This window comes from Ailuropoda melanoleuca, chromosome 14 (genome assembly GCF_002007445.2).
Source record: "Ailuropoda melanoleuca isolate Jingjing chromosome 14, ASM200744v2, whole genome shotgun sequence".
Lineage (NCBI taxonomy): Eukaryota > Metazoa > Chordata > Mammalia > Carnivora > Ursidae > Ailuropoda > Ailuropoda melanoleuca.
In genome coordinates this window covers 105,856,592-105,873,347 of record NC_048231.1, presented here as the reverse complement: position 1 = coordinate 105,873,347, position 16,756 = coordinate 105,856,592, and the positions used below count along the sequence as shown (strand labels likewise).

General features: G+C 50.7%; 1 protein-coding gene across 14 annotated transcripts in view; it reads right to left on the bottom strand.

Moving 5' to 3' along the window:
• ATP9B (ATPase phospholipid transporting 9B (putative)) overlaps positions 1–16,756 on the bottom strand; it is a 246,726-nt gene that overhangs the window by 28,081 nt on the left and 201,889 nt on the right. For all 14 annotated transcript variants that reach the window (XM_034642307.1, XM_034642309.1, XM_034642302.1 and 11 more), the window contains 2 exons: positions 4,548–4,709; positions 3,768–3,860 (listed from right to left, as the gene is read on the bottom strand). In XM_034642307.1, the coding sequence (XP_034498198.1) occupies positions 3,768–3,860; positions 4,548–4,709 (255 nt within the window). The remainder of the gene's footprint in view (positions 1–3,767; positions 3,861–4,547; positions 4,710–16,756) is intronic.

The following is a 16,756-nucleotide window of genomic DNA, read 5'->3' as shown; positions in this document are numbered from 1 at the left end:
GCTGTGGACTGCGATGGGGACAGGCACCTATGGCATTCGCCACTACTGCTCCGCGGTCAAGGCCATTCGCCTGCTCAGGAGCCCTGAACTTCCCACGTCTGTCACTGTGCCTGTGCACCTGACGCTACCCACAGTTCCTCAGTGCGCCTCCTGCTGCTGGGATTTGGCAGAGCATGTGCATGGCACGTGGCTCATCTCACAGACGTCACAATGGAAGGATGGCTCTGTCCCCTAATCTCCACAGGCGGGCTGTGGTCACGGGGCAGCTCTCAGACTACAAGCACACTGCTTTCCCACATTCAAGGAGTGGTCTCAGGTGGCAGTGCAGTGGGAGGAGGGGAAGACCCTGAGGGTCCTTGGGCTGCGTGCTGGGATCTGGATCTTATTCTGCAGGGAAAGGGGCCCGGAGCAAGGCCAGAGGCCCAGGCTTGAGTTACGACACAAGAAATGGGAACGCATTTAATAGGTGTGTGAAAAGGTATCAATTCCACTCACAATCAGAGAATGCACCAAAATAACAGGGTATTTTTCACCTGTTAGAGGAAAAACTGGGCAGTTTTAGTTGATGAAGGGAGAGAGACAGACAGATTCTAGGCTGCCTATGGGACTGGTGCCAACCTGTGTGCAGGTAACGGGCTGGCGCTCTGCCCTGCACTTGCAGAGGCTCGCCCGAGATCCTCCATGCTGGTGGCGGCAGGGCCACTCCTGGGAACAGGGCCCAGAAACTCTGACACGGCTTACACACATACTCATGGGCACCGAGGAGCCACGCCCGAGGTTGTGCACACGGCGGCACACGCAGCCGGTGGAGACGGAGGCAGCGTTGCGGAAGCACACGCCGGCTCTTTGGAGCCGCGGGCCCCCAGCGCCACTGCCTTCTGTGACAGGGCATTCCCTCTCGCAGGCTGCACGGACGGGATGCTCAGGCCCTCAAAATGCGTGGCTTGGAAACGTGTGAGCGCCATCTCTGCAGGCTGGGAGCAGGCCTGCAGGGCAGGTAACTGTCTCACCCCGAACATAAGCCCTCTCCTGGAGAGCCGGGCGGGCCGGGGAGAAGGACGCATGCAGAGGGCAAGATGTCCTGGGCTGGTCACTGTCCTCAGACTCCAAGGTGAGCCAAACAGGGCCGTGTCCCTGGTGCCCATGTCCCAGAGGGCCCCCAAATGAAGAGCAGGAGGAAACAGGGAGAGAGTGAGTCTCGGGGAGAAGACACTGAGTGGGGCCCCAAGGGAGGCACTGGCTCCTCGGCCGGTGGGGACAGACACACAGACAGGCAGTGTGGTGACCAGATGCTGCCCGAGGTATGCCCAAACTGAGAATGTCAACAGCAGCATCTCAGAGCAATGGTCTTCATGAAAAAGGGGTTTAAAGGACAACATGAGCACTCAGTTATACCACTTTTGGAAGCCACGGCGCCTACACGTCAAGAATACTACTACCAGCCAAGGCTTCTCCCGGCCACGGGTGGCTCCTGAGACCCCTTCATCTCTTTCTTGTTGACTCTTCAATTCAAGCTCTCAGGAACTATCTCACATTCTGACCATGGTTTAAAGCTCTCAGCTGCGGCACATGTGGCCTGTTTCGGTGGATGACATAGTGCCACGGTGCTCACTGTGCTTCGGACGTGTGAGCCTTTTGGGGCCGCGGCAGGGGCTCCGGCCTGGACCACAGCCCTGTGCTGCAGGTGCTCTGGGCAGGGCTCAAGCAAAGGCGGTGCCAGGACGCCCAGAGACAGAAGGAGGGTCTTCGGAAGCATTTTCAGGAAACACCAAGGGCTACCAGACTTTACACGAGAGCCAGACAACAGCCAGTCATAATCGGTGTCTCCCGTGTCCACTCCAAGACGTAAGCCTGATGCTCGAGTCATGCATTTAAGCAAATGCACCCCAGACAAACTAACTAGCTGGTGTTTGTTAACGGAGAGGAGACGGAGTACTCGGAAGCTCGGGCACGCAACGCCGCCTCCACTGTTGCCCCGCACGCGAGCGCTGACGCCCAGAGGCCGGCAGCCACAGGTTACGGCAGAGTTACGGCCACTGAGGGAGCCGTGCGCTCAGAATCAGAGGCATGAGTGGAAATCCCATGTCCCCAGGGACGAGCACACACTCGAGGACCAACAGTCCAGACACGACTCTACACACACTCTGCCCTGTCCAGCACGTGCCCAGACCTCCTCCTTCACCGTCCCCGGGGGCAAGGGCTGGCGTGTCCACGTTAACTGCACCTCTCTCTGGGGGGGTGCTCGTGTCTAACCAAGCTCATCTACCACATCTGCCCCCACGATGTAAAAACCTACAAATAAAAGGGTATAAACTACTCCGACTTTCTGAAATCCTCTCTAATCCATCTGGCTGACGAGGTCTGACGCATGAGGACCGGCGCAGCTCCTGCCTCACACATGCTCTGGGGACAGCAGAGCGCTAGTCCCTGCAGCCCCCCACAGCTTCGCCGATCCCCAATTCTGACGGGCGTTACACACCTGCACACAGAGCAAGGAGGCCAAGTGCCCGAGTGCCTCTCGCGTCCGGGACCTGCTCACTGCACGTCTGTGCATAGTGAGGTTTCTACAAAGTTGGCTCTCTCTGGGATGCGGTGAGCAAAGCGTTGGTGGCATGTGTCTGTTTTGTTTAATACGTGGAGAATAAAAGTTTATAGCCAAGAATCCAACATGGGGAGCTTGCCTGAGACAGAGGAGCTCCGTGCACGCTCAGGCTCGGAGAACGTGCCAGGATTTTTGTTTTTGTGTTTGTTTTAAACAAGGTAAAGGCTTTCAGACTGTAATAGTATTACAACAAAGACGTGGGTGGAGGACGAAAGGATTTATCTAAGGGTAGAAAATGTAATGCTGGGAAAATAAATGCACAAAGGATTTTTAATAAAGTTATCTTTGTGAAAAACAATCTGACATTATCTGTCTGTTGCAAGACATTTATTGATTTAACCTCATAAAGCTAAATAAATTAAACAAGAATTTTATAATTAATTGCACATCATTATGACCAAAAGTAATTTTTATGGCATTTTACTAGGTCTTCAGGGAATTTAATTTATTCATGTGCCTGATTAAATCCAACTGCCTGAAGGAGCTATTGATTCGTATTGCCAATACTGCCGCAGACGTGGGGGCGCGGCTTCTGCACTGACCGACAGTGCCCGGGCCACGGCTGGGTGACCCATGGACATCGATGGTGACACGCACATAAGACAGAGGTTCAGTTTTACTCTGAAATCCAACTTTTCTGTTCACCCAGAAACGTAGACCTCATGAGGCTAAATATAACCCTATCTCTTTAGGAAGAATTTGATGAAATGTAGGATTGATCCTATTTGTGTCTTATTTTCTATTTTTAAAGTGAATCCTACACACAAATTAGAATGACATTGAAATCCTAATTGAAATCTTGCAAATGACACAGGTTACAAAATAAATATATTAACATGCAACCTTGGCCGTATATGCAATATTATTCTAGAATTTTTAGTGAATGATTAGTAATGCTGTTTTTTAGTAATATAAACAAAATGCTATTAATAAAAACCTACTTACGTATCCACGTGCACTCACACAAAAACCAAAAACAACAGTTGTTTATATAGGAAGGAAGCTATTCATAGTTAAATAGTACCCGTCCTTCCTACCTGACGAAATGGAGAGGAACCAGAACCACTTAAAATAACATGGCGGAAAAGCAACACCGTCTGTGGTTTAGAATGTGGTGTCCGGGCTTCCTCCAGTGGTGGCGGTGTGCACGCTTGCCATGGCTTACCTCCTCCTCCAGCCAGTCATTGTACTGCACGATGGAGGACATGGCCACGTCAGCCCCCTTCATGTAGAAGGTGATTTCCGCAGTGGACTCGTCCTGGGACAGAAGGAAACACAGGGATGTTTAGGCCACGCTGCTCCCGGGGAGTCGCGGCCCCGTGAACAAAAATGCACTAGGGAAAGCAGTTCTCCTTAAACCTATTCTGCAGTGAGCTACCCAAATAGTTTCCTATTCGGGGCAACGCCCCCAGATGTTCAGGCAAACAAGACAGAACGTAAATGCAGATCTCAAGACGAGGTGCCGAGGTTGTGGAAACAAAATCCGTTAATGGATATGTGACTTGGACTGCAAGGAAAGGTTAATTCTCTCAAATAGTCACTGAATAAGCTTTCCTTGGTCAGCCACCTTCCAAGATATGTTTTTGGTATTTGCTAAAAATATTTAATAGAGACGCACGTCAGCAACTTTATCGTTGTAAATCATTCTCCAGCCAAGCTCCCTGGCGTGCTACTGCTGCTGGAAGCAAACAGCTTCAGCCAACTTCAACAAGTAGTCGCTAACACCTTTTACTCGCTCTGCCTTTGTCCTCTCAGGAGTGACCGTCCATCACTGCCACTACAGCTCAGTAGCTTCTCAGCATAAATTCTTAGTTTAGATTTTATTTCAAACATAAGCAAGCAGCATAAGTTGTTTGCACAGTGAAACATCCCGGGCTGCCAGCGTGGGGCACACAGTGAGTGCTGAGCCACGTGCAAGCCCGAGGGAGTGCGAGTGGTGAGTTACCCGGACGATGACCCCCATACGCTTGCTCTCTGAGGTGAAGGGGAACATCTGCAGGATGCAGTAGGTCAGGATCTGGCCGCCGGGGGTCCTCAGCTGCACGGAGGCAAGGTCTCTGCTGACCAGGGTGAGGCCGACGCTCTCTGTCCACTGCACCAGGGCCACCTGGGGGAGACCAGCAAGATGTGAGGCCACGCGCTCCGTGGGAGGGAAGCAACAGGCTAGCGGCGGGACAGCTCGCCCACTCCAGCCGCTTCCAACGCCTCCACGAGAGCACTGCCGCTTCTGCGGCTGTGTCAGGAACTTAGTAACAACATGAAGGCTAAAGACCAGCAGTGTGAGAGCCCCCGGTCGCACCTTCTAGCAGAACCACCATTACCGATCACGCTGCTGCCCAGAGGCCAGGTCCTAAGACTGGACAGAGCGCCGAGCTACAGCGCCTTCCAAGTGCTTCCGGCGGCCCTGCAAAGCCACGTCCCTCGTGTTTTCCTGCTCTTATAAAATGAGAGATGAGTGGGTGACTGAGGACAGTGCACGGGCCACCTGAACATCTGAGAACTTGGAGCCCAGCTCCGCCAGCGGCCCTAGCTCCCCCAGGGCACGGAGGCTTGCTGGCCTCTTCCATCCTGGGGGAAATGTAATGCAAACTGTTCTAGACGTGAAGGGATCCAACCTCCCTGCTGCACGGCCGGCACGCAAACACAGAAGTGTTCTTACTTGTGGTCATTTAGCATTAAGACGTGAGAATCATGAACAGAAGAATAATTTTTTTTTTTAAGATTTTTAAAATTTATTTATTTGACAGAGAGAGAGACAGCGAGAGAGGGAACACAAGCAGGGGGAGTGGGAGAGGAAGAAGCAGGCTCACAGCGGAGGAGCCTGATGTGGGGCTCGATTCCCATAACGCCGGGATCACGCCCTGAGCCGAAGGCAGACGCTTAACCGCTGTGCCACCCAGGCGCCCCAGAAGAATAATTTTTAAAGTTAATTTATGAAGAGTATTTTCGTGACAGTGTTTTCTGGAAAAAAAAATCAGTTTATCTTTAAGTCATCTCAGGACAAGAGATTCATCAGTTGACACGAGGTCTGCTGACCCCACGCTCAGCAAGGACGGCCACAAGAGCAGAAGGCAGCGTCTTCCTGCCCCCCAGCCCCTCTCCTCCCTGGGGGTCTGTGTGGGGCCTCCTGTGACCGACGCCAGGGTCTGTCCCTGGCCGAGCGCCGCATTCTTGCTTGCGATTTTATTCCCCAACTACGGCGTCTGGCACTTGACCTACGGCTGGGAAACCAAACCCTGCAGGAGCATCGTGGGTCCTGTCTGGGGAACAGAACGTTAGTGCTGAGTCTCAGCGTCCACCGCCAAGTCACGCTGCGGACAGGCCCCGATGAGGCTCCGCAGCTCTGGCTTCGAGGTGGGACTGCTCGGTTCAGCCCCACCCCGATTCCTCATCTGTATGGCGGCGGCGGCCAGGCCACCTCTCAGGCCACCACGCACGTGAAGGCCACCGGGGACGCTCAGCACATCTAGGTCGATGTTAGGGTTCTACCCTTCATCCTCTCTCACAGACGTCATCTGAGATGTCCCTCAGGCAGACAAGGAATCACTTTTAAAGTGGGGCTTTCTAGGTAGTTTCCACAGTTCTAACTACTGGAAGTTTCCAGAACAACGGTCAACCGAGGGTGAGGAGAGGCTTGCCGTTTTTAATGCTTCCAACTTGACGCAGGGCCATGTGTGGAGACCGGGAGCATCCGAAGAGGATAAGGTAGGAAAAGCTGAAGTGAGATACTTGCTAGGACTACAAAGAGGTTCCGTGGACTGCGGACGGTCTGGAACACAGCTGAGGGTGTCACTCTACACCATCCTGGACCCCGCTGGCAAGAACTACTGCGAGATGGGAGAAACGGCCACGCTCCATGGCGCTGGCTGTAAAGGGTCCCCAACACACCACTCGGCCTCCTGTATCCCATGGAGTGTCTTTATTTCCCCAAATTGTGAGCACCTTGTAAAGGAACTAAATAGACATGTATGACTGCTGTTCTAAGATAGTAAAGACATATTTATACAGTTTGCAATTTCACTTTATTTTATAAATAACTCGAGGCATCAGAATTCACCCGGCAAAAATTTCTCATCTAAAAAGTTTGCATAAGGAATTAGCCCATAGTAAGTGGAACAGAATAATTCCAGAAAAGCATGACTGAGTAATGATCCTATACTTTTGGTTACTTCAGAGAGAGAGTCAGAAATGCATTCCTATTAAAAAAGGCATAAAGGGATCCAAGCACCTTTCTCCCCCCGGCTCCTCATCTAAAGCCCAGTCCCTTCCTCGAGGAGCAGACTGAAGGTGGCCCATCGTGGGCGAGCTGCTCAGCCATGCTGCAGTCCCTCAGCGCGGGGTGCAAGAGGGGAGGCTTCCTGCCCCCTTGTTCTGCCCCACTGCCCACACCTGGCCCCCCGCCCGTCACTGGGCACAAGTCGGCTTGCTGAGGTAGGAACAGCTATGTGCAGTGTACAAATTTCTGCTCCCCAATTTTCCCTTTAAAGATGCAAGTTTCATTTAAATAATAAAATCATACCACTAGCTGACTTACAAATTCAGGACAGCAAAATGTTACATATTAGATTGCCAACTAGTGAGATCTAACGGTGCAGAATTCTCATCTTGCTGTGAGCAATGCTGTGCAACCAGCTCTGGCATCTGGAAGGAGAGCGCCGTCCACACGCGCTGGGCTAGCGCCGCCCACGAGGGCATCTGCACAAACACCCCCCGTCAAGGGGTTGTCCCACGGTCTCACTGAAGGGAAAATTCTGACGTTGGGCCTTTTCTGCTGTGTTTACCTTGACCTTCTGTGTGCCCAGGGTGGCCTGAAGGACTACGAGGGGTCCTTAGATAGGAGGTACCTGCCTGGTACCCAAACCACTGACCAGATTTGATAATGTGCTCAACAGGCTGGAAGACTGAATTTAAAGAGCTAAGGCAAAACTCGAAACAAGAATAAGCCCAAAGCCCTGAATCCGTACAGTATTTGGGCTGGTCAGACCATGTCTGACGTGCTGGATTTCTCCTGCTGCATTTCGGGAGCACGCTGTTCTAGGAACACCCAGCAACTTACCTTTGTAAACATGAAGCCCCACTCTCAATGTGTAATTGATGCCTCTCCCTTTTTTTGTGGGAAATAAAGGAAATGAGCAAATTTTTTACTTTTGTCTATTTTCATTAACTGTTTCAGTAAGATCTCTGTTCTCCCTTTCCAGAAGATAAACTATACAAACAGCAACAGCTTGAATGCTTATGTTTGTCAAATACTGAGAGAAACTGCTGTCTAGAAATGATTTGCTTGCGACTTTCATGTTTTGCTAAAAACAGTGAAGGACCAAACAGGGTCACAGAGTCAGGAGAGCATGCTGTGACCTGTCACCTCTGCTGGGGAGTGAATGCAAGGTCAGAACGCTCCCCTGCGTAGGGGAACTGCCTGACTCTGCACAAAGCCTGGCCTCCTGGGCCCGTGCTCCTGGGAGGTGACCGCCGCGCCATGGGAATGCGCCCTGGGCACGAGCAGGCCACGCTGCATGTGGTCTGTACCACCCCTGCGCCTTATTGAGGGGCACCGGTCTCATGGTGTCCCCTTGACCTGCAGGGGCTGCAAACGAAGGTCCGCCACATGGGGGTCACCCATCTACACGAATGACCCCAATGAAAACCCTGGACGCCAAGGCTCAGGTGGGCTTCCTGGGTTGGCAGCACTCCGCGCATATTATCACATGTCATTGCTGCAACAAGTGAGCGCTGTCCACGCAGCGACCCCAGCCTGTGCATCTCTTCCACTGGTCCCACTGGTCCTTTTGTGGTCATCACCGTGACGTGAGTCTGACAGCTGTGCAGTCCTACTAGTGAACATCAGGCTGGAAGGAGGTCCTGCGGACACCAAATTGCAGTGTGGGTCTGACCACGTGCAGAACACGCGTCTACCAAGCGCCAGCGAACCCTCCCCCCAACGCTGAGTCTCCCCAGAACCAGCGAGCCCGGCCAGGTCAGGAGTGGGAACTCCCAGGTTGGGCAGAGAACAGAAAAGCTGCGTGGAGGTGCCCGAGTGTTACTTGGCACTGCCTTGGGGAAAGAGTAAAAGAAAAAAATAGCCTTTTGACAGGATTTGGGATTTTTCACTTCTTTTTAAAATTAAGTAAAGCCGTCTAGAAAGGCAACATCTCTGGTCCTAGAAAGAATCCGCGTGTCTGATTCGGGGTGACCAGGGCCACGAGTGGAGACTGTGTTAGACGCGGCAGGACTGAAGGCAGGCAGGCAGGTCTTCCCAAGCAGCAAGGACTCAGGGGGCGTTAAGTGTTCACATGCTCTCAGGTCCCCACCCAGGACGAGGACTGACCCACTCAGCACCAGACAGTGGAACAGCCCCGCGGTGGTGGACACGCCCCCTGCAGGCTGCCGAACGTACTGCCTGGGGTGGGGCATTCGTGGCGGCCTCCCAGGAAGAAAACAGCCTCTGCACAAGGCAGGGGCAGACGCTCTGCAGGCTGGGTGAGCCCCCAGCTCCAGACCCACACACCAGGAGTGCTCTCAAGTGGCTCTTTCCTACTCCTCCCCACCCGCCCCCCCAGGCCCCGTGCCGGGTGGTTTGTTTGTAGGAACAGTGACACGAGGGGGCCGTCTTGCTCCTGACCTGAGTGACTGGGTCAGATGTGAGTCCAGCATCCCGTAGGCGTGTGGACTGTTAAACAGTGAGTCACCACACAGCTCGAATTAGAACTCGTGTTCTCTCGCTTTCCAGCATGCCCTAAGCTCCTGAAGTTTGCCAAGATCCTAAAACCACGTATGGCTAATACAGCACCAGCAATATGCTCTCAATTACAGTGCTACAAAGACACGAGGCCACCAACAGAAAGAGCACATCCAGAAGGCACAAGTGAACAATTCTGCAACTCACTTCAGGTGGAAAAGGAAACGCACAGTGGACACACGTTTCCTAGAAAAACCTCACTATAAGCTGCAAACAACCCAGGACTCCCCAGGTGAGTTTTGAACGTCCACAGTGAAAGGGGACTATTACATTCTGACCGTAAACCGTATGCTTCTGCGACGCCCCGTTACCTCCTCCATGCCCCACCAGGCGGGTTCGGCAGTCTACACGTGTGGACTCACATCTGTTTATTACGTACTTAGTGCGTGCCTTCACGACCCGTTCCAGGCAGCAACTTGTGGCAGAATCCATCTAGTGGCTTATACCCGGCCAGCGTGCCATGCCAACTGTTTTCAATCATCATCCTTTTGAGGATTAACTCTCTATATAATGCCAACCAGAAGAAAAGTATAAAATTTTTCACAAGACAGATACTTTAACTGCTGTTCTATGCAAGCTGCTTAGTGGTGGGGAGGATGCTTCTGGATAATTCAAAATCAAACCGCTCTGGAACAGGCCTGTGAACAACCAACCACAAGAGATGGGTGAACACGCAGTACTTGTCAGTACCTGCCCCCCGACACAAGACACGTGGCTATGAGCTCGTGGTGAAGAGTGAACAGAGCGTCCAGTTCTGGTTTTGAGCTTCACCACCTCGACCCAGAGCACAGTGGGCGTGAAAGGAACCAGGTCAGAATTCATACAAATTCTATCTGAAATAGAGCAGTAGTATTTGTTCAGAAAGGCTCCTAAAACAACTTCTATCTAATGATATTAAATGTAGAAATTAAAGGAAAGAAAATGTCAAGGGCATTGATAGCTTGACTCTATTTTCCTCCTAAAAACATTTAAACAATTAAAATACATATACTTTTGCAAAAGCACGTAAGCCATGCTAATGTGTAACAAACATCATGGCTACAAAGCGTGAAGCAATTCGAGTGATGACAGCACGGACTGGAGACGCCAGAACCCCGCCGTGCCGGAAGGGCCGCCGCGTAGCTTCCGACCGGGGGAGGCAGGCTTAGGGCAGTGGATGCCAGACCGAGAGCAAACCTGCCGGCCCGCTGGAGCCACTGCCCGTCCCAGCTGTGCGTCCAGGGCTGTGCTGGCAGCCCGTCCACCACCCTTCTCTCCAGCCACTTCCCCAGGCTGTGTCTCCTGGCTCCAGCGCTCCGGGAGGCTGTGCGGACGCAGACGGCCAGAGGCACTCCTGTCCTGGCTCCTTCCCACACTCCCCTCCACCTGCCTGTTCTTTCTGCTGCAGCACTGCACTCACTACGACCTACACGCACACGCCAAGGGGTCTGCTCGCCTGACCCCTCCACACCCGAACCCGCAGTGCTTCTGGAACCTCCGGGCCTGAGGCCCCCGGGTCTCCCGGGCTCAGGGCGGTGTTTTCGGGGTCAGCACGAAACACTCCTTCAATGAGAGAGAACAATCTCTGATCTGGAGTGGCTTCAAGCAGAGGGCCGACAGGTACCCTAAGACACGTGTGGAAGCGTACGGGACAGCCCTGAGCACCTGCCCGTGCGCAGCCCTCTCCCGGGTGCCCAGCGTCATCGGGCTGGGGTCTAAGCGATGTCTCCCTCCCCTCAAGTGACCAGTCCACCTTTCAGTCAGTTCTTGCCCCACAGAACGACAGTCACCTGGCAGATGCACGAAGCTTCACCGTTCTTGCAGTTTTCTTCAGTCAGTCAGTACATCTTGGTGATGCAGTTGGGATCTCTTGCCAACATTTAAATCGGGTGGTGGTTCTCTCATTCCCGGGTTCTGAGAAGTCTTCACATATTTTGGTTTCCACTCATCGATCAGGTATGTATTTCACAAACATCTTGTACAGATCTGTGGCTCGCCCTCGCCTTAACGGTGTGTCTTCTGAAGAATGTGATTTTTACCATCAAGTCCAATTCATCAGCCACTTCTTTTACAAACTATGCTATTTGTGTCCCACGAAATCACTGTCTGACTCAAGCCTACAGATTTTTTCTTCTAGAAATTTTATACTTTTCTGTTTTTCATACATCTGTGACCAATCTGAGCTAATTTTTTAAAGACTTTATTTGAGACAGAGAGACTGAGAGAGCGCACAGGTGGGGAGGCGAGGGAGAAGCAGGCTCCCCACTGAGCAGGGAGCCCGATGCAGGACTCGATCCCAGGACCCTGAGATCATGACTGGAGCCGAAGGCAGACGCTTCACCGACTGAGCCCCCAGGCACCCCTTGAGTTAATTTTTGCACGTGGGGAGAGACGCTGGTTGAGGCTCTGTGTACGACAGTCCCGCTGTTACGGGCAGCGCTTCTCCCGCGTCCCCCGCTCTGCGGCACCTCCTTGGCATCTTCACGGGAAATCAGCTGGCACCTTGGCAGCAGCAGGTCCTTCAGTCCGTGAGCACGGTGCACCCTCCACACAGGCGCCCTGACTCTCCTCCACTGTCTCGGTGCCGATGGCGCACAAGCCTTGGGCGTGTCTGCTCAGAGCTGTCCTTTAGTATCTCATGTGCTTCTGGCGCATTATAAACAGCACATTAAAAAAATCTCAATTTGTAACTGCTCCCTGCTAGTTGATAAAAATACAAGTGATTTGTGTACATGGGAAATATGGTGTGCAACCTTGGTAAATGCACCTCTTAAACATTACCGTTCTGTAGGAGAGCCTCCGGGATTGTCTATGGAGATAGCCACACCCGTCACCGAAAACAGTTGTACTCCTTCCTCTCCGACTTGTACGCCTTCCATTTCTCTTCCCTGGCGTTAGCGCCCTGGTCAGGACGTCTGTGTGGACAGAGAGGGCACCTCTGTTTCTCCCAACAGTACAAGCACTGGCCCGGCGTCTCCTGTGAGGTATCATGTTAGTGGCAGGATTGTTCGTAGACGTCCTTATCAGGCTGCACAAACTCTTCCACTCCTGGTTTACTGAGGGATTTTATGAGGAGCAGACGATGGATTTTAGCCAAGTGTTTTTCCCCTGCGGTGTGTGGATAAATTACACTGACTGATTTACGACTGTCGAACCAGCCTTGGCTTCCTGGGGAAAGCCCCAGTCCTTCAGGATGGACTATCGTTTCCATCTCCTGTTGGGCTTCACCTGCTCCCACTCTGTGGGACTTCTGCACCGACGCTCCTAAGAGCTACAAACCATGAGGCCTTGTCTGATACTGGTGTCAGTTTAACACCAGACAAGCATTTCTCCCCCTACTGTATTCTGGAAGAATTTATGCAGAATTGGTATTATTTCCTCTGAAATGTTTGGTTGAATTCACCTGAAGCCACCTGGGACTGGACGTGGGAAGGTGTGCAATTGTAAATCCTATTTCTTGATTAGACACAAGGTCTGGGAGTGCCTTGGGTATTTCAGTAACTGCATAAACACAGTCCTGCTCTCCTTCGATGGGTAATGGAGGCCTAACAGGGTGAGTGGTTTCTAGGACTCAGGACTACGGGCTCCTGGCACAGTGCTCTTCACAGGAAAGTCTTCTGTGCTGGTTAAACGCAGATTCGTAGGTCAGTCTAATGTGAATGCGTGCACCTACTTAATTTATTAAGCAACGTACTCTGCAACCTTCACGTTTCATCAAATTAACAGTTTTTAAAACAGATCAATTAAGTATAATGTAAGGAACTGGTAAAGAATGTTTAACTCTGCAGATTTCGTTTCAGCGGGCTTGGAAGAGATCTAGACATTGGAGGGTTTAAAAGTCCTTGATGTTTCCGAAGTGGAGCCAAGGCTGACAATTACCTCAACAATCAATGAGGACACCTCTTTCAGAAACTGTTAGAAGACTGAGTGCAGGTAAAGCATTAATAACAGTGCTTTGACGCACAGCTGTAAGATTACCTGTTTTTTTTTTTACCACAGGACATGTTTCTACTTAAGTTCATGATTAAATATTTTTATTGTTGTGGCTTTGTGAATGGGACCTCGTCTTCCATGTAGCAGGCTGTTGTTGATATATAAGAAAGTATGGGTTTGTGTATTTTTATTGGGGTCTCCTGAATGATGATTCTTTGGTTGCCTGGATATACAGTCACGTCATGTCTAAGTGGTAATTTTATTTCCTTGTAATAACTATAATGATTTTTTTCTGACATACTATCTGGATAGAACGTCCAGGACGGTATGGAATGGCATTAGTGTTAGCAGACATTCTTGTTTTATTCTTCACTTGGGAACGATTGCAGAGTTTATCTGTGTGATGTGATGTGAGTATTGATTTAAGACTGGCATCATGAATCATGCTAAGAAAGGACCTCTCTATTTTGCATTGACTATCACTGGATGTGAAGAGGGGGCTAGTTTGTTTTGATCAGGAATGGTTACTGAATTTTAACTTAAATGCCTTCTTTAAGGCACTCACTAATAGAAGTGAGATTACCAAGTGACTTCCAACTTCTCCAGAGCCGTGTTACTATACTTCCTAGTTGTATTCCCAGGAAACCTGCTCCCTGGCGCTGGTCTTCCAACACACTGTAGGTCTGTGGGCACCACAGGCTTCCGCCCCTAAGGCTCGTCTGTAAATCTCTTCTGTACTGCGTGTGTTTATGTTACCTCGATCAGATTTCAGAATCTAGGATTAAGTGGGCTACATGAAATGATTTAGAAGCCTTTGGAATATCCTCCTTGTTCCGGAAAAGTTTCGTGTTGGATTAATTTTGCAGTTTGCACGCACTGGCTTATATTAGTTTATATTAGTTACTATTTTTGCCAATAATTTCTGAATTCATTGCCTCCTCAATCATTACTTTTTGTCCCCCTACCTTCTCTTCCTCCTGCTCTCCTCTTGTTTGCCCCCGAGCTTCTGAGCTGACGCGACGAGCTCGCCTACTCTGTCTCTTCCTATTGCGGAGCACGGCCTCTGCTCTGGTCTGCAAGGCGCTCCTGGGCATGTCCTCCACAGGAGATACAGTTCCGTCTGCCACCCCGCCACGCTGCTGGCTGTACCTGGGAGCTGCAGCGCGAGCTGTTCAGTGTTTGCGTGGACGTTGCTCTGGATCTCTGGCCTCTCCTGACCAGGGCTTCTCTTTGGTTGTGTTCTCTGTACTAAGGGGACAAACACACAAAGCTGCTGAGGGCTGGGTAGACACGGTCAGGTCTTTGGCTCAGACTTTATCTCAGGAGCAGGGAACACACTGCCGCCGGCCTTCCCCAGCAGTGAGGTCCTGTCGGGCAGAAGGGCAGAGGTGGGGTGCACACCTTTTCCTGCTCCCTGGGGATGCTCTCCGTGATGGTGCGGGCCATCTAGCACCTCCCCCTGTCTCCGTGGACCACAGAACACGAAACTGTCCTGGTACTCAGGTATGGGTTCCTTATAAGGAAGTTTCCAGGGCTACTGCTTGATTCGATCGGTTCAGGCAGTTTGTCAGGACTGCGGTAAAATGTGGGGAAGGTGGTTTATCACGTCCTCCCTGTGTGCTGCCATGTCCTTGCAGAAGCTGCTGCCTGATGTTCTAACAGGATGTAATCCTGAGAGATCTTTCTCTGAAATGTGTAGATAACTCTAAACTTAAAGGCTTAATACATTTCAAACGACTATTTCCATGACTACTGAGCTTTTAGGAAGTTCTAATAATGTAACTACTGACAATAACACAGAGGTAAAATTAATTAAAATGGGAATATAAAAAATATACTTAAGAGGGAGCCTGGGCTAAATCTCACCCACAGGCCACTGAGTAACACACAGTCTCGTCACAGGCACCTACGCGCACACCCACACTCCTCCGTGCGAAGTAACAGCAAGGGAAGGTGTTCCCAACGGGGCTTCCATAGGACAAATTGTGAGGCAAGATCTTAACGTTAGTCTTTTACAATTCTATTATTCAGAAACTTCATGCTATTACTGAAAAGCTTGGGAGAACTTTCTTCTATCGCAGAAGCAATTACATACATAAACCTGCCAGCTACACGCCAGGGATGGATTTCTTACCATGCGTTTTATAGATCATAACCTGATCACGGACCTGTCTGCATTTTCGAGTGTGGTCGTACCGTCATCGCCGTAACTTACCAGCAGTACGAACATGAAGCACAATCTGATCAGCTGGAAAAACTGCCCATTAGCCGTCAGGGTCGGCTGTGTGCGCGTATTGTCCGCGGCTCCTGGGAGGAGGCTTCCGTCGCGGACAGGGACCTGCCCCCACACGTGCTACTGCAGCACCACCGTTGGCCCCACGTCACCGGACGCGCACAACACAGGGAGTGTACAACTGGAGCACACCGCAAGCCTGAGAGCGCGCTTTGGTAAATTCAAAAGCAAGGCCATTAAGGACATAATATTCTTCCATATTCGAACAATCCGCTTGCGTTTTGGCATAAATTTTAGCTGATTCTTGCAAATAAATATCCAAGTGAGGAGCTGATATCTACACCTGAAAATGCTATGTTCCTACATGAGAGGATGTGGCCACAGTGCAGAGAAGAATATTGCCAGTAAATAGCTAGTTTTCAGAAGGAAGCAGTCATTAAAGATCATGGTCAATCGTCTTTTTGGGCCCAAAGAGGCCAGAGGCCTTCAGGGTTCGTGTCACCACGTGCCCTGATCACTGAGCTGGCGACCGCGAGCGCCAAGGCTCTGCCCACGGAGCACGTATCCGCTCTGACGGCTCACGACATTCGGGGTCTGGCACGGGACACACAACAACTGAAGGCGGATGGGTCTTAATTCTGTCCAGGAATTTCCAGGGAACATCTAATGTTTACTGAGCTGCAGTTTGCTATGCTGAGGCTGTAGAGATAAAGCGACAGGCAAGTGAAACTTTCTACTCTCTTAGAGAAAATGAAATATTGATCACTTATCATAAGAAACAGGGACAGGGCACCACGTGGTGAATACAAGATGAGTTACTGACACTCGAACATTACCACCGCTTGCTACACCTTAAAGTATCACTGACGTTCCACGATGACACGTCCCGGCAAGTATTTAATGATTATACCTCACAGAGCCTTTAAGGATTTGACATTAACTCCCCCAGAATTTCATTATTTGTATAAAACATTCATTTGTGCACATCTGTAGGTAAGGTAAGAGATCCTTTCTGTTCTCAGGAAAATGAAAATGAAGGCCACTCACGTGAAGAATTCCAACTGTGGTATCAGGGACGCAGAAACAAGAACATTCTACTCAATTACATTCTTTCTAAAGACGGAGAGGACACAAGAGCCATAAACACGTAGGGATTACAAGAGCAGTGTTGATGCATAATGTACAAAACCAGTGACGTCTCTGAAATGATAATGTTGCTTATTAACCATACATGTTGTGATAGGTCAAAGCTGAGGTCAAACAGAAAACATCA